Consider the following 22,560-nt stretch of genomic DNA (forward strand, 5'->3'; position numbering starts at 1 on the left):
GTCTGTAATGTTAAGTCCCATTGAGGCTACGGTATCCCCTTTCACTACTAGCGAGAGAGGACTTTAATTGCAAAACCCAAACGCTTGTAATTTTGTACGTTTTATGTTTACGTTTCCTTGTTTGTTAGTAGTTGGAATCAGAAAAACAGGGTGATAAACAATTGGAAGTAACTCATGATTCTTTGAGATGCAGCAAAAAATGTATGCCCATACTGCATACATTTGAAAATTAAAATGGCAGTTTAATGGAATCGTTTACCGTACAACACAAAAACTTTCGAGCGCAAATGCATTTGTGTATGCAGTTGAAGGGAGATAACTCCTTCTTACTTTATCTCATATAAAGCTTGCCTTTCATGGCTGAACGAAAGTAGGAATTCTAAGTACAATATTATTTCATCGTTTGACAAAATGTAATGAAAGTAGGAATTCTTTGTAAATGATCCAAATCAAGCTTCTTAAAATCAATTACTCGCGTGAGAAGTTGAACTTTTATAAAGCATGATGTGAATCATATTCGACAGTCTCGTAGCAACGCTCCTTGTATAAACCGTTTTTGATCATGAAATTTCCGTTTTCTAGAAGGGCTTAAAATTATTATTGATGATCAGAATAAAACCTAAAATTCAGCATAGATTGAATTATGACTATCATATCATGATTCTATCCATCTATCTATCTATCTATCTATCTATCTATCTATCACACACACACACACACACAGAGTGACGTACCTATCTCACCACGGCCCCCACAGCAAAGTTTTCTTTTTACCGGCCCTCAACCATACTGTAACTTTCATTCTTTTTCCCTGGTTGGGCCGGGCTCCCAACACGACCGCGCCTCACAGCAAGGCTGTACCTGTCACCACTATAGTTATGCCAGTGTGTGTGTGTGTGTATATATATATATATATATATATATATATATATATATATATATATATATACAGGTTCGATAATTTAGTGACCTACTGCACTTTTCCCTTTGCTTGCACTTCTTAAATATGTTGTTGTGAAGCTGAAGGTATTCGCCCATCTCATAAGTGACCACTACTCAGTATGGTCTTATTTGATGACCATTGTGGAGTGGAAACATTTGAGCATGTGCCCTCATGTACGTTATTATGGGTTGTTAAGAAAAAATAAAAAGAAGTTTGAAGAGTCTTAGAAACAAATTATATATAAAGTTTTGAATATTGTGGCAGTTAATTAAATAAATGGGTTTTTACTTATTAAATTTTGCCATAATATAACCTAGGTACTACCATTGGTCTGAAATTATTACAATGCATGTTTTTAACTGTTTTCCTGTTATATAGCCGTACTTACAAGGTTTATCTACAAGTGTTATGATGAACGTTGCAATACGATAAGCAGTCGGGATTTCTTATTTCCTTAGTGTATCTAAGTGTATGCACATGCAGCGTCGTTGTACAATGCAACTAATACATGACAAATGTAAAAGAGTAATCGACATAAAAATAACAAACATGTTCACTTTCTCTAGAAGCATGTGTATCTGTACCGCGTGATATGATGTACTTGTTATGGTTATGGTTGAAATTAATACCGTTTAAGCCAACTCGACACGTAACTATTAAAATCAGGATTATAAGAATTAAATCTCTCTATCTCTCCATTTATCATTTTCACTGGAATTTATTGGGGTCAAGGAGTTGACATGACATATCACTTGTAGAACTCGTGATACATTTTTCGGAAACCGAAAGTTCGTAGATTCCTGGAAATGTAATACGGAGTTTTATCCCAGCCAATCACAGAAAGACAGCCGTCAGACGGGATTCATGGGATCAGCTGATCTATGAAAACTGGTTGGGTCTTATAACAACAACCGACGGGAATTTATCATTAGTTAGCTTTAGGACATATTTTTTATTTGGATCCAACGGCAGAAAGGGTACGTATGAAAAGTGACAATTTTTGACTTTTATAGACATATCTGTCGACAGTTATTTAAAACTGTGAAAGCAATATATGTTTGCTTACATAGCCTATGTTGTAAGTTGCGTTCTTTATTTATTTTGGATGTGTTATATTTCAACACAGTGTAGCCTTAAAATACATTTTTCGGAAACCGAAAGTTCGGAGATTTCTGGAAATGTAATACGAACTCTTATCCCAGCCAATCACAGAAAGACAGCTGATCGATGAAAACTGGGTAAATTTCTCATTAGTTAGCTGTGGGGCACATCTATTATTTTGGATACAACGACAGAAAGGGTACGTATGAAAAGTGACAATTTTGGACTTATATCGACATATCTGTTGACATTTGTTAAAAACTGAGAAAGCAATATATGTTTGCTTACAATACCTATGTTGTAACATGCGTTCTTTATAATATATTTTGAAAGTGTTACATTTCAACGCACTGTAGACTTAAATGCTTATTTATCTATAACGTTGATGATCAAACTGGTTTCGGTAGGATGTCCACCTTACGCCGCATTTGTTAAGGGGACAACCCCCCCCCCCCCAGTGAAAAGGCGTAGAGCCACTAGGGCCATTTAATGAATCAGGGTTGGGTGTGGCCGATTGTTATATATATATATATATATATATATATATATATATATATATATATATATATATATAGTATCTAACTAGCCTGAGCGCTTTCGACCCTTTCATGAGTCTTTTGCAAAGGCAAATACAAAGTATAGACAAGACAAACAAATAAAACAGAAAACGGTTATTTTTGCAAAACGTTACATGGCAGTTTCTATAGGAATATATTAAACCTTTAAATTTGTTATGTTTCAGCTATTTTGTTAAAATAAACTATTTCGCATTTACATTTAGTACTGGCAAACTTCACTTTACAACATTGATGTGTGCATTCTCAAAATTAGTTCGTTTTCTGTTCAATCAAACAATCTGACTACTTCCTGTTTGTCTGTTCAAGACTGTATTCCCCCAGATTTCACAGAGGTGATGTATAATGCGATTGATTATAGTATAGTATGTCTTATTGAAGTGACTGGACTTGGCTGCTTTCCAACTCCAGCACGGCATGTTTTGAAGAGAACTATGTATATAAACTCCCTTATCCAACCCATGCACATATTAAGTTTTAGCCATTGTGTGAACTATGTATGCGTTGCAATTTCACTAATACAATAAAATATAATTTCCGTACAGAGGAACATAAATCTGCTTGATCCCAATTGATCAATTACTGGCCATGAACTCGTAGCTGATCCTCGTACAATACGGAGTGAACTAATGTGTCTCTTGCAAACGAATGGAATCTAACAGTCCATGAAATTTCTAAACATCTGAGGCGTCTGGTTTCCTACTAATTCAGTTAATATTCCATTACATAAGATTTCCCCATGACGCTATAAACCCGCAAAAATGGTGGGCTAATGTAGTATCTCACAAATATGGTAGCCTATTGTAAATTTCTGCCTGGCTTCATAATCACTCATCGTGTGAAACCTATGGACATATTTTTAACACAGATTTCCTAGAAGAAATAATAATAATAATAATACAATAATAATAATAATAATAATAGTAATGGTATTATTATTATTATTATTATTATTATAGTAAAATTAACCAAGCAAATCTCAAATGTGTTGAAATATTATTATTATTATTGTTATTATTATTATTAAAGCATAATTAACCAAGTAAATCGCAAATGTGTTGAAATAGGTGCATTTATGTCAAAGAAAATCAGGTTGTTGGTTCAAAATACATATCTAATTTTATTTATTATGTCGTTTTTAACATATTTCAGTGCATTTATGTGTATAATATATGGCTGGTGGTGCACAATACATGTCCATTTGTATTAACTGTATCATTTCTAACATATTTCAGCATATGAAGGTGTATAATAGGTTACTGGAGCACAGTCTATATCTATTCGTATTCTTGTTTTGTTCTTTCAATTCAGTACAGATTTGTAAGAAGTAAATCCTTGGAGAAAATCCGTAATTTCTAGTATAATGTCTGGTATCAACTCAGCTTAAAATGTTATATACAAATAAGCAACTATGCGTGCCATATCAGTTGACTGTGTCAAAATATTACATGAAAGTAAGCAACTATGCATGCCATATCAGTTGACTGTGTCAAAATAATACATAATAGTAAGCATAACGTAGGTTACTGCAATACCTGAAAAATTTATTGTTGGCATAATATATTTCAAACAAATGATTTATTAAAAAATGGTATTCTGCCAACTCTTTCTTTCGCAAGAAGGGTCAACTTAGCTAAAAAGATGCCATGATTTATTTGACGCCATCATAGTTTAAATAAATTATACAAGAGTAACCATGAGCTGGTATCTACGATAAAAGAAATTTTTAAGAAAATTAGAAGAAAGAAAATAATAAATCACCTTAATGTCAAAGATAGGATAATTATAGAAAGATAGAAGACGTCAGAATTATTTGTATATAATGGCATAGTCATTAATACCAAGGCGATAGTTAAAAAAAACGAAAAAAACAACAACAGATCAGTACGTTATTGATTTTACTTCAGGATATTTGATATGTCTTTCTGATAATGTCCAATCAAGAATGTTGGTAAACTATTAGGCTAGCACGGCTTGAATCACGGCTAGATGTTTCTTTTATGTCCTCTTTAAGATTGACTCTGTCTCTGTCTTTCTGTCTCTGTCTCTATCTATCTCTGTCTCTGTCTCGCCTCTGTCTGTCTGTCTGTCTCTCTCTCCACGATAAATACCTGATTACGAAGGCAACCCAAAGGGCTAAACAAACAAACCGCGATGACTTACTAAAATATGGAAAGAAGGAACCCGCTGATAGGATACCATTTATCCTGACCTACCACCCAGACAACCCCAAAGTAGGTAACATAGGGAAACACTGGCCCATCGTGGAATCGTCGGATACACTAAAGTTATCCTCACATATAAACCTGTAGCCTACCGGAGACCAAGAAACCTCAAAGACATCCTAGTCAGGGCGAAGCTAACGCCAATCGCAAATCAAGAACAGGCTAGTCAATCTGGCCGCTGTGGCGATAAAAGGTGCAAAAAAGTCAACATAAACCAGGACATTTTCTAGCACAGTGACTAGAGACAAGCTAAATATATATGGTTCAAACAAAGCATGCAAAACAGAGAATGTCATTTATCTCATCACATGTAAGATCTGTAGCCTTCAGTATGTCAGAGAAACTGAAAAGCTACACAAAAGGATCAACTTTCATATATCTGACTGGACGACAAAGAAGCTGTACAGAAGTCCGGTCTCAGAACACTTTTCCTCCCCTGGCCACACTTTCATTGATATAACACTTAATGCAAATGCTCACAACCCCAAACTGGAGTTCTAAAACCAGGGAAGAAAAGGAATCTTACTGGTTACGCCGCCTAAGAACATTTAAGCCGAGCGGTTTAAACCAAGAAGACTAGAAAAATACAACCATGCACAAATAAAATTATATTTTGCAGCCGACACATTTTCTTTGATTTATTCCCTAAATTGGCTTAATAACCTATGGCTACTATAAAACTGAAATATCTGGGATATAATTTACGCTTACATAAATTTGCATAAGATGGCTCATCAATTTCTAGGTCTATACAAATATTTTCCAGTATCAACAACAAGCTATAACAAATTAGTTGAAACAATGATGCTGAAAGGTTTAATTTCTGTAGAAACAGCCATGTAAAGTTTCGCAAACATAACCGTTTTCTGTTTTATTTATTTGTCTTGTCTATGTTTTGTATTTGCCTTTGAAAAAGACTCATTTAAAGAGTCGAAAGCGCTCAGGCTAGTTAGATACTAGTTTCGCACTGTTCATTGTCAGTTTATTGCATTTTCGCATTTATCTTAATCAATCCCTGACACACATAATCCCTTGCTGGATTCAGTGCACTTGAAAGGATTGTTATTCGCCATATGAGCTGTATTCTTTATATATATATAGTCCTGAATGTCTCTTACCTTCAAAATACGAGCTGCAAACGTGGCTGATGTAAATTTGGAGATGAATTTAAGTGACTCAGTATATGACTCAGTATATCTTGTGTTTTTCCTAAAGGAGTGTTTATTACCCAAGACAGCGTTATGTTTGCATAGAAGCCCTGACTATTGTGAATCATGTGATCTAAGCTATGTTATTCAGCCAAATGGATATATATCTACATATATGAATAGATAAGTGTGTAGCTAGGCATGTCAATAAGTGCGTAGGAATCACGTTGGGTGGGTAACTAGGTGTGGTGGTACATAAGTGACAAGGCATTACGTTAGATGGGTATGTGGTTTGATAGCCAGGAACTGGCGGGAAGCAAGAGGGTTGAGAGGTATGCGTGTTGGTTTAATAAGTTAATTAATTACTTATTGGCGTTCGTTCGTCGGAAAGAAAAGATGTGCACACGAACACAATATATATATATATATATATATAGAGAGAGAGAGAGAGAGAGAGATTGTCTGCAATATCATTATACCCATTCTGACTAAAAATATACATGAATATTAATGACGTAAGACCACGCCCAGTAGCCAGTGATTAGCCAGTCAGAGTGTAAAATTTGAAACGCCGATTTAAATCTTAAAAGTTATAAATCGTGTTTTGTTTTTATATATTGCATTCCAAACTGGACATATATGTCAAATATACAAGCGTTCACATGTTTAGTGTTTATATTGTGTATTCCGAATTGGACATAGATGTCAAAGATACAAGGGTTCACTTGTTTAGTATTTATATAGTGTATTCGAAACTGGACATATATGGCAAAGATACAAGCGTTCACATGTTTGGTGCTTATCTAGTGTTTTCCAGACTGGACATATATGTCAAAGATACAAGGGTTCACATGTTTAGTATTTATATAGCGTATTCGAAACAGGACATATATGGCAAAGATACAAGCTTTCACATCTTTAGTGTTTATATAGCGTATTCCCAGCTGGGCATATATGGCAAAGATAAAAGCGTTCACATGTTTGGTGTTTATATAGCGTATTCCAAACTTGACGTATATGGTAAAGATACAAGCGTGCCGTTCACATGTTTGGTGTTTATATAGTGTATTCGAAACTGGACATGTATGTCAAAGACAGAAGCGTTCACATGTTTAGTGTTTATATAGCGTATTCCAAGCTGGACATATATGGCAAAGATACAAGCCTTCACATGTTTGGTGTTTATATAGCGTATTCCAAACTGGACATATATGTCAAATATATAAGCGTTCACATGTTTGGTGTTTATATAGCTTATTCCAAGCTGGACATATATGTCAAAGATACATGCGGTCACATGTTTAGTGTTTATATAGCGTATTCCAAACTGGACATATATGTCAAAGAAAAAGTGTTCACATGTTTAGTGTTTATAAAGTGTATTTCAATCTAGGCATATATGTCAAAGATACAAACGTTCCGATATTTCGCTCTCTTACTACTGCTGGGAGAATGTAGGTGTCTGAAGCTTAAGTGTCCTAGTTTTACAATAATTTTTTTTTCTGATCAGGAGGTTTAGTGATTACCATGTAGAAAAGTAGTGCACCACAAAGGCGGTATTATGCAATATATCACTATTAAATCTTTCATTCCGTACAAGTAAGGAAGGGCACAGTTACATTTAGGATACTAATTAGTATTCACTCTGAACTGTCAGTCTTATTCAACCGATGAACGTTGTTTAATGGAGCCACTATGGAGGAAAAAGAACATCAATGTGCTTCAGTTATTGTCCCCTGTCGACTTGTACAAAACCATATCTTTTTATGGTCCACCATGCCATCGGCATATATATATATATATATATATATATATATATATATATATATATATATATATATATATATATATATATATATGTGTGTGTCTTTGTCCGTCCTCCCGTCCGTCCGTCGTTCACATCTAGGTTAAGCTCTGTGTTTAAGGCAAGATACTGTGGAACCAGTGTTGCTCGAACAAATTTATATTTTACCTTTTACCATATAATTTCAACAGCGAACTTTATTTGCAAACTTTTCAGCAGAATAGCGTCATCATGTGTCGTTCTTTAAATGAAACATATTTTTGAAGTTTCTTAAATGGAAGTAACTCGCGGAGAGAGAGAGAGAGGGGACGTTGGACATTATTTGGCAATTTAGAATGTATCTTCTTGTATTTGTACTAATTTTGGCGTAGAATGTACTAAATTCAAATGAGAAATTTCATTTCTAACCAGGTTTAAAATATTTAAAAAATTTACTTATAGCATTGTTTCCGGATTGCAAACATTAATTCCTTGCACTGCGCTGCGGAAATATATGCATATAATATAGTTTGGTCAACTTGCAGTCCTTCGACTTCATTTCCCTTTCTTCATGATCACCTTTGCCGATTATCTTTCCAGAACACGAGTGATATTTATAACCTTGGTATTCTTTCTTACACAATTTCGAATGTCATTTCTTATATCATCAGAGAGCCTACTTTCTAAATACGTATATTATATGACATTTTTTAGAGTAAGAGCCTACTTTCTAAATACGTATATTATATAAGATTTCTTTAGAGTAAGAGCCTACTTTCTAAATACGTATATTATATAAGACTTCTTTAGAGTAAGAGCCTGCTTTCTAAATAAGTATATTATATAGGAGACTTCTTTAGAGTAAGAGCCTACTTTCTAAATACGTATATTATATTATAAGACTTCTTCAGAGTAAAAGCCTACTTTATAGAGAAGTTTATAATGGAAATATTTGTAGATTATTAGCGGTGCACTTTTGCTGCAGCCCATAGAATAGAGAACATTAAAAAAAAATAATACATAATTCTTCGTTGTGTTTTTTCCGTTCGCACACATTTCTACGTGTTTACGTGTGTGGTGTGCGTGTAAAGATTTTTCAGTGTATACGAATATAATGAGTGCAGAATTCATCTATTTCTGCCATGAAGACAACATAAATGGAAAAGATTGCGATCGCTAATGTAAATTTCACTTTTTCCATTTATGTTACTGTTCTTGAACTTATCAAAAGTACTCACATGCATCTATTAATAACACGTTAGTTCCTATAAAAAGTTATTAATTACCAAAAGGCAATCCCCTACGAAATCTTGATAATTTGGAACACATGAACAGAATGAATCGTGAATGAGAAGTGAAAGAGTAGGACAATTGAAAATCATATATTTTTTTTAGTTTAGCAATGAAAAATTTGGATACTAAGCTATGTTATCCTGGTTCAAGTTTTGGGTCGTTCATAATAAAATCAAACTCCGAAGCAAATTTGGATACTGTGTATGTCTTAAAGAGTTATTAAAAGCTGGAGATTTTAGTGATGTACCAGTTGTGCATGGGGAAGTAAATGTCCATTTTTTTGGCCGTTGCTGCTTTTCCAATATGCCATATTTCTCCTGAACTGTGATCGACTCCACGACCCACACCCGTTAAAATATTGCTTGCCAAACAATCCACGAATATCCATCGTGACAAACACGAAAGATTGGATGTCTTTCTCTTTTGTTATATACTCTTAGTTTCTGAATATTGCGATAAACGAGCAGGAGAGACATATGATTTTTTATGTGACACAGTTTGACCATTTTATAAAGCCATGGATAAAACATCTCCAATACACGTGGGTAGGATGGAGGAGATCTAACCGTAGGAATTCGCCAAGCTTTGTCCTGGTACAGATTTTACTTCATCGGGATTAGATTTCTCCATCCTATCTACAAACACGGATTAATTATATTACTTACACATTAGCGCATATGATGGCTTCTCTGATTTCATCTAGTTTCTTGTTTCGTTGTTCTATCACTTCGATGAGGTCAACAAAAAAGCCAAACTGTATATTTCGATGAATTGTCTCTGTCTAAATGAACAAAATGCATGCATTCACTAGACCAAAAGGACAGATCACCGAGTTGACTCAACACTTTAAAATGCAGACTTTTCCTTTGTATGTGAAGCATGAAGAAGACGCAGGCATTATATTTTCCACACCACTGTTGTATTTATAGTCACGTTGTAAAAACTAATAAATATTAATTCATAATCTTGAAGGATTCGCTGGCAGACTACTATCCATGGAAAGGTAAGTCATTGTATACTTTTGTATATAATCCAAAGTAATTTAAAATCCAGTTCTTTTCTCTGACACTTGTACATGTGAAGTTACCAAACTAGCATGCGCAATTAAATTGCAGAATAATATTTTCGTTTTTACTAAGTCGAAGTTCATCTTGCTATTAAATTTGGTAGTGGATGGTACGGTGGTAGAACAAGTGCGGCAAAGTTGTCCAAAGAATTAATTAGAAACTCGTATCTTTTTTAATTTAAAGGAGATGGATGACTCAGAAGACGAGGCGAACGATAGTGGATGTTCAGCACAGTCAGTCTCTGTGTAAGTGTAATTATCACACGTTTCGTTCCAGTTGAAGACAACTATATCTTATTTGTTTACGTTTCTTGTCGATTTAAGTTAAAACCGAACATTTTGGGAACTGCAAATAAATCTAAAATATACTATATTATTTGTAATTTATACACGCCTTTGCAAAATGATAACTTAGGTTGAAATAGCTTTTCTGTCATTACTCGTTTGGAATTCGGAGGCTTTCTGAACAATAATGTATCCACACAGAGCATACAAAACTGGTCTGCTTTCCTTATAACCACGAAAAAGTTTTAAATATTTACCATAATACATAAGTGCTCATTTAAGATTTTATCACCAGTCTATTAGAGGTCAAAATTTTCGTTGCAGCCAGAGAGCAATTACTGAGCGACCTGGCAGGCATAAGAAGGCTACAAGAAAGAATGGTTCTTCTACAGCAGCAACTGGGGACGAATTTACAGGGGCAACAGGTACAACTAAAACTAGACCAAGGTCAGATTCTGCTCGGAACTTGTCAGGGATGAGAAACGGCCATAGAGCAAGAACTGAATCTCCCCATAATGGCGCGCATGCGCGGTCAAAAGTCAGCGCATCAGGAAACATTAGTCATTTGAAAGAGCCAGGGTCTGCTATTGGAAGAGATAATGACGTTCATTTACGAAAAAGCAAATCTATGTTTTGCGATCGTGCAAATGTGTCAAGTTTTGGAAAAATGCAAGAAAAATGTACCCATGAACAATTACACGATGGTAATGAATCATTTCTATTACACACTGATAATTCTACCCGAACTAAAGAATTCCAACGCGGATATCAGACCGACAGACAGGCCAGGGGAGGTAAGCGAAGGAAAGGAAAAGAAAACGTGAAAGTATCTGGTAATGGACATACATGCAAATCAAAAGTGGACATGGATGACAGCAGGAGAAGGGAAGCGCCATCAAAAGATTTATATAGGTCGCCCATAATAAAATCAAACTCCGAAGCAAATTTGGCTACTCAGGAAAGAAAGCAAGAGGAAGGAAACGTAAGAAGAAGGAGACGAGGTACAGGAGGAAGAGGACGTCGCTCTAGGCAAATGTCTGGGGGAATTATGACAAACAACTCTGCGATATATGAGAAATCCCACAAAGATGGGAGGAGTGAAAAACTGATTGATCACAGTGAAAATGACCAAACTACATGGACCGGAGATCCTACCAGAAACATTTGTCATGAAGCTTCTCGGGAAACTACTAAACCATCCAAAACTAGAAGAAACGCTTCTAAAAGGACGGTAGAAAACCGTAAAGTAACCACAGATTTGGGCTATGAGGACGTCGATGACAATTTCTTGACTAAAATAAATGAAAAGGTCAAATCACTTCTCGACGAAAACCCCAGTCAAATGTGCAAAGTGTTATCCAAGGAAAAGACATTGCTGAAAAAGATAATAAAAATCAGCTGCAACGATCAAGAACTTCTCATAAATGTAATAGCTTTGCTAGAAAAGGCCCTCTCTTCACATTCTGCACAAAATGCCGGTTACGTTTTGATAATCATTCTAAAGGACACATCTTTTTTCGAGTCAGCTATAGTTCCATTTTTGTCCACATTCCTGGCGAAGGAATTCTTGGATTGGTCCCAATACGTGCCAGTGTTGAACAAAATCATAAGACTAGCACTCAGTTTCTTTTCTAGAACGCCAACTTCGATGTTTCTGATATTTGGTCTAATAGACATTCTGCAAAGAATAGCAGAGAATCTTCCACTTAGTGACAACCTCAACAACGCTTTGCAGGAGGTACAAGAAGGTATTGTAGAATTACAGGCAATGAAAGAAAGACAGGTCAGCAAAAGAATGACAAAGTCAGTGACTCATAGGCTTCCTCGTGCCTTTCTGCATGAAAATGAAGAACCCCCTGATAACTTTAGAGAGATTGCAATGTATCCACAACATGCAGAAATTAAGGCAGACAAGCCACCATTTTTTCGCATGAATAAAGAAACCGGAGGGTACAAAGACCTTGAGCATTATCTCGATGTTCAATACAGGCTGTTGCGTGAAGACTTCATATGCCCATTGAGAGAAGGTATACGCGAATACAAACAAAACATTCACGTGAAGAAGAAGAAGCTTCAGGATTTGCGTCTGTATTACGATGTGAAAATACGGCAGTTAGCACCAGGAAGAGATGGCATATATCATCGAATCGAATTCAACGTTTCGCATCTGAGGCATGTGGAATGGGCTCATAGCAAGAGATTGTTGTATGGATCTTTCCTTTGTTTATCTTCGGACGACTTTGAGACGATGCTATTTGCAACTGTAGCTGATAGAGATCCACGGGAACTCAGACACGGAATCATGTCTGTGTCTTTTCAGACAGATTTTAAAGACGTCATGGAAAAGTCACACGAAACATTTGTGATGGTTGAGTCCATAGCATTTTTTGAAGCATACAAACACGTGCTATTTGGTTTGCAAAATATCATTAGGCTACCCTTCCAGAAACACTTGGTTAACTGCGAGAAAGATGTTGACCCACCAATTTACCTTTCTAGAACAGACTCCCCAGTCTATGACCTTCAGCCTTTGCTTGACCGTACGATGACCATTTCAAAGTACCAACCAACTAGACAGCAAGTATTAGGTAATAAAGCACCTCGAAACGTACACTTGCTGTCTCTTTCAGAATGGCCGTCAGCAGACGATACGGGTCTTGACCGATCACAATATAAGGCTATTCAGACAGCTCTCACTCGCAGATTTTCCATTACACAAGGTCCACCTGGCACTGGGAAAACCTATATTGGTCTCCAGATTGTTCGAGTTCTCCTACATAACAGGCATGTTTGGGATGAGAATTCTGATGCTCTTTTAGGCACTAGCAGATCCCCGATGCTCATAGTGTGTTATACAAATCATGCACTTGATCAATTTTTAGAAGGTATTTCAAAATTTTACATGGGAGACATTGTCCGCGTCGGAGGTCGTAGTTCCAACGAAGCTTTAATAAAACACCATCTTGACACATTTAGAGAGCGATTCAGAAGGGACCGTCTTATTCCGAGAGAAATAAGAGACAATCGCTTTCAAGCAAGAGAATTACTAAATTTGTATATGACGAAATTGGAAGCAAAAGCTAAAGCTCTAGAACAAGCCAAACATAGATTTCTTACTGAAGATGAACTCTATCCCTACATGCAAAACCTTTATGACTCTTTGATTTTCGGGTTTGAAGAAATACTTTGGAGCGATATTTATATGGTTGAAAATGTTGCACAGCACGGAATGAAGTCGTGCATTATTGAAGAATGGCTTGGCTGTGGCCTTCTGCTGCCAGCAAACGGTGCAAATGTAGATTTGTTTCAGAATATGGATATCTCGGAAGATTATGTAAATGCCACAGCGAAGTATGCTGAAGACAGTGTTGATTGTGTTTCAGAGGATGTGTACGTCAATGTAGTCGATGTGGGAGATGCTATTGAAGCAGATCGTCTGATGATGGACGATATAGATTTTTCCTTGGTATCGAGGAAGGAAATAACAGAAGAAACTATCAGAACTGCTTCCGTAGAACCAAATACACAACCTAGAAGAGGTGAAAATGGAAATAGAATGGTAGAGACAGAAGGAGAGCAACATCAAAATAGTGTTTGGCAAATATCTAGAGCAGAAAGAAAAAGACGAAATGAGGATTTAAAAGGACAGATACACGCAACAAGGGTAATGAAACAGGAGCAAGTTGACAATATTGTCAATGTTTGGGAACTAGATTATAAGGATAGATGGTGCCTGTACAGATATTGGAGACAATTTTATCTCAATGCATTGGATGAAGATTTTGTCAGGCAAGCAGACTTGTATGAAAATGTTATGGAAGAGTTCAAGGAAGCCAAGATGAGGGAAGACGAGTTTGTCCTACAGCATGCTCAGATCATTGGTATGACCACAACTTGTGCGGCAAGATATCAGTCAGTTCTTCAGAAAATAGGGCCAAGAATAATTATTGTTGAAGAGGCTGCGGAGGTTTTGGAGAGCCACATCATCACGACCCTCAGCGAACACTGTCAACATCTGATTTTGATTGGAGATCACGAACAGCTTCGCCCAAATCCAACAACTTATACTCTAGCTAAGGATTACAAGCTTGACATATCTTTGTTTGAGAGGATGGTGAACAATGGAATCCAGTGTGACAGCTTGGAGGAGCAACATCGTATGCGGCCAGAAATATCGATGCTTCTACGACATATCTATCCAAATCTACGCGATCACGTATCTGTTACAGAGTATGAACACATCAGAGGAGTTGGATCTGACATTTTCTTTATTGACCATACTCAAGAAGAATTAGACGACGCGGATCAGAAAAGCCATCTCAATAAGCATGAAGCCAGATATATAGTAGCATTGTGCAAGTATCTGCTGAGACAGGGATACTCACCGAATCAAATAACCGTCCTCACAACCTATTCCGGTCAGCTCTTCTGCTTGAGAAACATGATGCCTAAGTCAGATTTCAATGGGGTGAAGGTGACTGTTGTGGATAATTATCAAGGAGAAGAGAACGACATAATCTTGCTTTCGTTGGTAAGGAGCAATCGTGAAGGAAAAATAGGATTTTTAAAGATTTCCAACAGAATCTGTGTCGCTCTTTCGAGAGCAAAGAAGGGCTTTTATGTCATTGGAAACTTTAGTTTCCTAGCTAGACATTCAGAGTTATGGAAGAATATTGTCGAAACGCTCGGAAAAGAGAAGAGATTAGGAGAAGCGTTAACTCTTTACTGTCAAAATCATCCAAATGATGGCTTTGAAGCAGCTGATGCGCATGATTTTGAAAAATTCGCCCCCGAAGGTGGTTGCAAGAAAGAATGCGGAACTCGGTTAAATTGCGGACATGTTTGCAAAAGGCTATGTCATCCCGACGATAGAGATCACGAAAAGTACCAGTGTCAAAAGCCTTGTGAGAGACTTTGCGAAAGAGGACACAGCTGCAAGAAGCGATGCTACCAAGATTGTAAATGCATGGTTACAATTGGTAAAGAAATGCCAGAGTGCGACCATGTGCAACATATTCCGTGCTACTTGAATCCGACCGACTTCAAATGCAAATTCCATGTGTCACGCACTCTTCCAAGTTGCGGACATACCGTTACTGTAGAATGTGGAGAGGATCCCTTTGGGGTGCAATGTCCGATGCCATGTGAGAAACATTTGAGTTGTGGACACGTATGCCAGAGAACCTGTAGTGAAAGACACACGCAAATCTGCATTGAGATAGTGGAAGAGATTCTAGAATGTGGCCACAAAATACGTCGTCAGTGTTGTAAGTCAAAGCCTGAAGTAGTATGTAGAGAAAAGTGCACACGTCAGTTGATATGTGGTCACACATGTCACAAAATGTGCGGGGAGAAACATGACCACAATCAATATTGTAACCAGATGGTAACCAAACATGTACCAGGTTGCGGACATGCGGTGCAGACCAGTTGCAACATTCCAGAGTCTAACTTAACCTGCGACAAGAGCATAGAAGTTAAATTTAATTGTGGACATACATCAAGAGTAAGATGTGGGCAAGAGTCTTCTCAGAAATGTAACTTTATGATTGAAAAGAAATTTGATTGCGGACATAAATATGATGTTCCATGCCACAGAGCAGGAATTATTTATTGTCAAGAAAAATGTGACACCCGCCTTGTTTGCGGGCACCAGTGCTCTGGCGATTGTACTGAATGTTTTAAAGGTAGACTCCATAAACAATGTTCAGTTCCCAACGTTGAAGTCCTCATCTGTGGACATGTCTGCACGGTATTATGCTCTTATTGTCCACCGTGTGAGAAAAGGTGTGATCAAAAGTGTCCTCATAAAACCTGCACGAAAGGTTGCTCAGAATATTGTGAACCCTGTAGAGAACCATGCACCTGGTCATGTCCACACTTCCAGTGTACGCAAACCTGCAGTGAAGTATGTGACCATCCTCCATGCAACGAGCCTTGCCTAAAAAGTTTGAAATGTGGGCATTCATGTATTGGAATCTGCGGAGAGCCTTGCCCTACTCTTTGTAGAATATGTGACAAAGACATAGTGACAAAGCGGCGATTTGGGAAAGAAAATAGCCCTAAGTCCAAGTTTGTACAGCTTTGTGATTGTGGCGATGTTGTGGAAGTAACAGCAATGGATCGGTGGATGCAACGACAGATTCAGCAGGGAGATTTATCCGAAATTCGATTCCCAGTTTGCCCGTGCTGCAGAATGATAATTAGAAATAGTGTCAGATATCAAAGAGAACTGAATAAGATCCGCAAAACAATACGAGAAGTAAAATCAAAGTTATATAATCCCGAGAAAAGAGATAAGCTTATCAAGGATGAGTTGATTTCTAAGATCAAGATGTTAGAGTCTTTATTCAAGACGAAATCCAGAGTTGGACTTGAAACACAGATTAGTGAGGCCTTCATGAAAAGCGTCGACGCATTTAAAGTTTGGATATCAAGACAAAAGTGTTTTTTAACACCACAACATGAACTAGACATAAGAGATGAACTCAGAAGACTTCAGTTGATGCTGAAATTGATCATACTTAGTCATGAAAGCCTAAAAGGTGACACCCAACTGACACGTGATCAACACGAAGTGGTTGAATCCGTTCGCACGTTACTTCTTTCTGAAGAAAGGCTTGGGAACAATCGCATGGCGGCCGAAAGTTGCTTTGAAAATATTGCCAGACTGTCAACGTCTTCTTTATTCGATGAACCCCTGATGATATTCAAAACCATCTTGGATATCAGAAAAGAATGGTCAAGGGGAACATGGATAACGTGTGCGGCAGGTAAAGAGAATAATACGCATTTATCTAGACTTCCATATCTCTGTCATAATTTCGCAGGCATAAATGTCTCCTTCTTTTCGTTTGTCTCTTGTACGTATGATTGTATCTGTATTCGAACTTCAGAATATTCCTACCACATTTGATAGCATGAAAATATTTGAGCATTGACAATGGTGTTTTCATGTCTGGTCAGTATTTTTTTAATGTCAAATCTGTGGAATCTTGAAAGGCTTCTTGCTGTAAACGATGTTGCTTCCAAGATATTTTGTGTGTGGACGATACGCAAGAATGTTAGTAAATATAATTGATTGGGAAAAAGTCTTTTCACAGAAACCGATAAATAGATTTTCTTATAAAAAGTGGAGAGGCCGTGACATGTAATTCAGTGCCAAGGACTTTGATATGGTTTTTAACATTGTTTTAAGCATCTCCTCAGATATTCATAGTGTGTACTGGTCCTAGATAATATGTCCCAGATAATTCGAATATCAGGTCAAGAGCGAACTAGATAATTATTAGTTAAATGATTGATAGATGGGTGTCTGGAAAGTCTACATTTTGTAATGAATGTCCTTATACTTACATTATCTGAGAGGCTAAGAATTGTAACCACCACCTGCAGTTACACTTTATGTTTTGTTAGGACTAAGACTTATAGTTGCCTCATTCGACCCGACAAAAATTGGATACTCGATCCCCTTGGACATTTTAATGAAGTGTTTCCACGAAACGTTTTTTCTTGACTGTTCCTCGGTTTAGTAATACCTGTAGTAATATATGTTTTAATTTTTCAGGACACGTAGTTCGCAAAGTTGAACTAATCAATGGCTCCTGCCCGTGTTGTGTACACACAGTAAGAGAAACTGCCGTCTGATTACTTTCCACCGAATGGACCATATGCTGTGGAAATTTGTCATGACATACGAAAGTTCTAAGCCGTCATATGCAGTCGTGTTGTAATGTGTTAAGGATATTTTGAAGTTACCACTAAAAATACCGTCAATAAGGAGTATGCAAACGAAAGGCAGTCTTGCCTGAAAGTTTTGAGCGTACCGTAGTGTACTGCACATGTAGTATAATTTGCATTCTAGTTATTTACATTGCAATCGCATAAGTTACATCTCTTTCATGTTAATTGAATTTTATCTTGTCTCATAAGTAGCAAATATTGAAAATCGTATCCATTTCCATGCAAATTGAAAGCGAATACGAGGCTGAATAGTTTTCAAGCTATAACATTGTTTTTATATCTAGATGACCCTTTGTGGGCATGCGTGAGTGTGGGATATAGCTAGAAAGGATATTGTTTTAAAATATATTTTTTGTTATATTTGAAAGATCTTTAATAGTTTTCGAGTGTAATATATCAACGGCTAAAAGTACAAATTATCATGAATACCATTTTAGAGAGTTGAATATTCATGCACTGAATAAAATTATTTTAGTAATGATGTTCTAGAGGGTTTTTAATGGTAATTTTCTTTTATTGAATTGACAGATTTTTCACGTTGTATATACCATACTTTTTACGAATATTTTTGCGATTTATTTTAGTGAAGTCATAAGTTTGATGGAATATATTCCAAACGGTCCCTTTTGATTCTAAAACTGGAAATATGTTTCAGAGTGAAACGAAAATGAAATTCTTTCTGGTTTTGCATGCCGTGTGATAAATACAAGAATGTTGATTGAATGCAGTGAGTACGGAACTGTCAAATGTTTTAATTTGTTTATGTAGAAATACTATCAAATTTATCACATGTACTTTGTCTCTGTTTGTCATAATGAAAGTTCATGGAGATCTGATGTTTCAAAAATGTTACGAATGATCTACTTAAAAACTGTATTTGATACAATACATTTAATTCAAAGGCCATATTGAATACAATGCATACATTTAATAGGCTATATTCGATACAACACAGACATTTAAAAGGCCATATTCGATGCAACACATATGTTAAAAAGGTCATATTCGATACAAGACACACATTTAAAAGGTCATATTCGATACAACACAGACATTCAAAGGTCATATTCGATACTATATATATATATAAGACCACATTCAATACAAGACAATTATTTAAAAGGCCTTATTCAGTATACAACACTGACATTTAAAAGTCCACATTCGATATAACATAGACACTTAAAAGATCATGTTCGATAAATTCAAATATTTAAAGAGCACTATTCAATACAACACATATATATTTCTCAGCAGATGTTTTCATTCCCCACATATCGAGACAGAATCAATTAAGGCTACTTTTATATATTTAAAATTATAAACATTTTAATTATGTCATTTACTTAAGAAAGTAATAACAGTTTTTTCTTATTCGTGATTAGTTACTGACGTGTTTGCTTCAGGCGCATTATGCATTTTTTCTGCTTTACATTGGTGCATTTTTCATACTTAATACTGAATTAGAATTGTAAAATGAAAACTGAAAGAGCCGTATACAATACAACAGACATTTAAAATGCTATATTCGATACATCACAGACATTTGAAAGGCCATATTTGATACAACACAGACATTTAAAAGGCCATATTCAATACAACACGTGTTTTGAAGCAGATGTTTTCATTCCAAAGGAAAATGGATCAAGAATACTTTGTAATATTTATATTTATAAACATTTTAATTATTGTCATTTACTTAAGACATTTATAAAAGCTTTTCGTAAAATTCGAACTTAATGATAATTAGTTACTGATATGTTTGCCTCGTGCACATTATGCATTTTCTCTGCTTTAAGTTGGTGTATTTTTCATATATAATGCTGAATAAAGACTGTAAAATGAAAACTGCAAGAGTCGTAATGTTGTAACTGTATGATTATCGATACTGATCGTATAGTAATGTGTATTCAATAACAAACATGGAATATTTACACTGAAACATCTGAAATATATAATGTATTGACTAAAGTTTATTTGTTATTCATGTGCGAAATAGTTGATATTAACTCTGATTCCAAGTATGCGTTTCCATCAGAGTAGTGCCTGGGAGTTCAGCCATTTCTAACATCAATGAACACACGTTATAATGCATGCAATGGAGATTTCTTGGAAAGGCAGAAGAGAGGTTAAATCACATAATTAATATTACTATGGCAACAATGTTTGATTCGGTTTTATATAATAAGGATTTAGTAAGATCAACTGGGTTGATTCAAATTTTATCATGCAAGTTCACATTTTTTGTTGTATGCAAAATGATTTGAGAGCAAGATTGTTTATCATATAATGTTTTTGATCATCATCAATTTTTGCGATGAAAAAAAAATAGTTTGAAATTTAGTTATTTAGGTGGCATAAATATGCAATTAGGTTAATTAATGGAATGTTTTACACTTCTCATCATGACCACACTCAAACGGGAGACAAGTAAAGGCTGAGCTTGTCGTATTTGCCTCCCCTATTCCGTTGAGCCATGTAGATGTATAGTCTTGCATATGACAGCTAAAGACGGCAAAAGCTGAACGATTACATTGAACAAGAAACACTAGATTTTTATTATAATATTTTGGAAGCAACAGAAATAAAGCGATGAAACAATCCATTTGGGTAAGCATTTTGGTTGCATTACAAATCATTAAAAAAATCTAAATAGGTTTCTGCTTTGTATTTTGTTTTGAAACAGAAATAAGGCGATGATTTGTTTACATATGGATCTTCGTATGTTCCTATTGCACAAATAAACGAATTGACGAATGAATATATAAATGATGCATATTAATGAATCAATTAGTCTCGGTCATACAGTCTTTTTAAATCCGAAATTACTAACATGAACCCTACACAGGCACTGCAACTCTGTTTAAAAAACACCAAAACTTGTAATGTACATTTTTCGAACAAATGTTCCTGTAAAATAAGGTTTATAAAATGAGTTGAATAATACGATAGGTTAAACGTTGCTGGTGGTATAGTCCTTTCATATTGCTGGACAATTTTCCTATGTTTTGTGTCAGATTGACAGGTGTATCTCGCACAAGTCTGTTACATGAAAATGGGAGTCTTATACTGTATTAGTCTGTCACACGAAATTAGGGTCTTTGTTTAACTTGAAGGACAATTACAGCAGTTTATGCTCAAACTTGTTTTGTTTGTTTTCTTTCATACATGAAAAACCCATATTCCTCGTTAGCATAAATTTATCCTGCATTATTTACGAATAATTGCCTTCAAAAGCGTGAATATAGCGAATGTTGGCCTACGTATTACCTGACCAATATATGATTGCGGGTATGAAGTTTCACTGGAACAAATAACGCTGTCATAAAAATATTATTCTGCAGGGAATGTGCGGCAGTTTGTGAAATGAGGAGTTATTCAGCGGGAATTTAAAAACAGAAATGATTGATGTTACACCTAGAGTATGTATGGCCATCATGAATGGATGGAACAAAATAGAAATGACTGATGTTACACCTAAAGTCAATATGGCCATCATAAATAGATTAAGAGAAATACATGATTGATGTTGCACCTAACGTTAATATGGCCGTTGACAATGGATTGAAAACAAAATAGAAATGACTGATGTTAAAGTCAATATGGCCATGATCAATGGACTGAGAAGAAAAGAAAACAAATTCTGACACAATTGTTGCAAATAATTACGAAATAAATGTACATTCAAACGCAGAAGCTCGATCTCAGCGTATTTATTTAAAATAAAAAAAAATGATAAAACACACAATGAGAAAAATTTATCAGATTTATAATTTTCGTCTCAATTATCGAGAACCTATTTTGAAGAAACAAATTGTGGTTTCTTTGAAATACTACTTGCCCTCCCCCCTTAAATATAATCCCCTTTCTCCTAAAACAAATTCGCCATTTTCTACTTGATCATAGGTGTTCGTATTTCTCCATTATAAATCAACAAGGCAAATGTTTAATGTGCTGTTCGAATTTCTCTACCTTATAATAAGATTACGTAAATGAGATGTCCAAATTCTTCTTTCAGACTTTAGCAGTACTTTTAACGATTAGATCGTTTGTAATATGCTTGAAAAGTTTCAATGACCAATAAGACTTGCTTGAAAAAATTAGAATGACCACTAAGACTTGCTTGAAAAAATTTGAATTACCAGTGAGACTTGCTTGAAAAAATTAGAATGACCAGTAAGACTTGCTTGAAAAATTTGAATTACCAGTGAGACTTGCTTGAAAAAATTAGAATGACCAGTGAGACTTGCTTGAAAAAATTAGAATGACCAGTGAGACTTGCTTGAAAAAATTAGAATGACCAGTGAGACTTGCTTGAAAAAATTAGAATGACTAGTAGGAGCTACTTGGACAAAAATTAAAATGACCAGTTAAAATGATTTGTAAGACCTACTTTGA

General features: G+C 35.7%; 1 protein-coding gene across 2 annotated transcripts; it reads left to right on the forward strand.

Annotated features, from left to right (window-relative positions):
- Positions 1–1,768: 1,768 nt before the first annotated feature.
- Positions 1,769–21,304, forward strand: LOC149798592 (NFX1-type zinc finger-containing protein 1-like). Of its 2 annotated transcripts, none has more exons than XM_089957412.1 (4): positions 1,769–1,920; positions 10,319–10,380; positions 10,744–17,192; positions 17,987–21,304. In XM_089957412.1, the coding sequence occupies exons 2-4, from the start codon at positions 10,322–10,324 to the stop codon at positions 18,064–18,066; spliced, it is 6,588 nt and encodes a 2,195-aa protein (XP_089813538.1). In that variant the 5' UTR covers positions 1,769–1,920; positions 10,319–10,321; the 3' UTR covers positions 18,067–21,304. The 2 variants fall into 2 exon arrangements, with proteins under 2 accessions (XP_089813538.1, XP_089813539.1); XM_089957413.1 differs by lacking the exon at positions 1,769–1,920 and adding an exon at positions 1,958–2,243.
- Positions 21,305–22,560: the final 1,256 nt, after the last annotated feature.

This window comes from Sinohyriopsis cumingii, chromosome 5 (genome assembly GCF_028554795.1).
Source record: "Sinohyriopsis cumingii isolate HCF-2022 chromosome 5, ASM2855479v2, whole genome shotgun sequence".
NCBI classification, from domain to species: Eukaryota; Metazoa; Mollusca; class Bivalvia; order Unionida; family Unionidae; genus Sinohyriopsis; species Sinohyriopsis cumingii.

Bases quoted from the DNA above. Each gene is read 5' to 3' on its own strand.
- LOC149798592 (XM_089957412.1), top strand. From the start codon at position 10,322: ATGGATGACTCAGAAGACGAGGCGAACGATAGTGGATGTTCAGCACAG. The intron at 10,381-10,743 runs GTAAGTGTAATT...TTTTCGTTGCAG, and splicing joins TCAGCACAGTCAGTCTCTGT to CCAGAGAGCAATTACTGAGC. The intron at 17,193-17,986 runs GTAAAGAGAATA...TTAATTTTTCAG, and splicing joins ATGGATAACGTGTGCGGCAG to GACACGTAGTTCGCAAAGTT.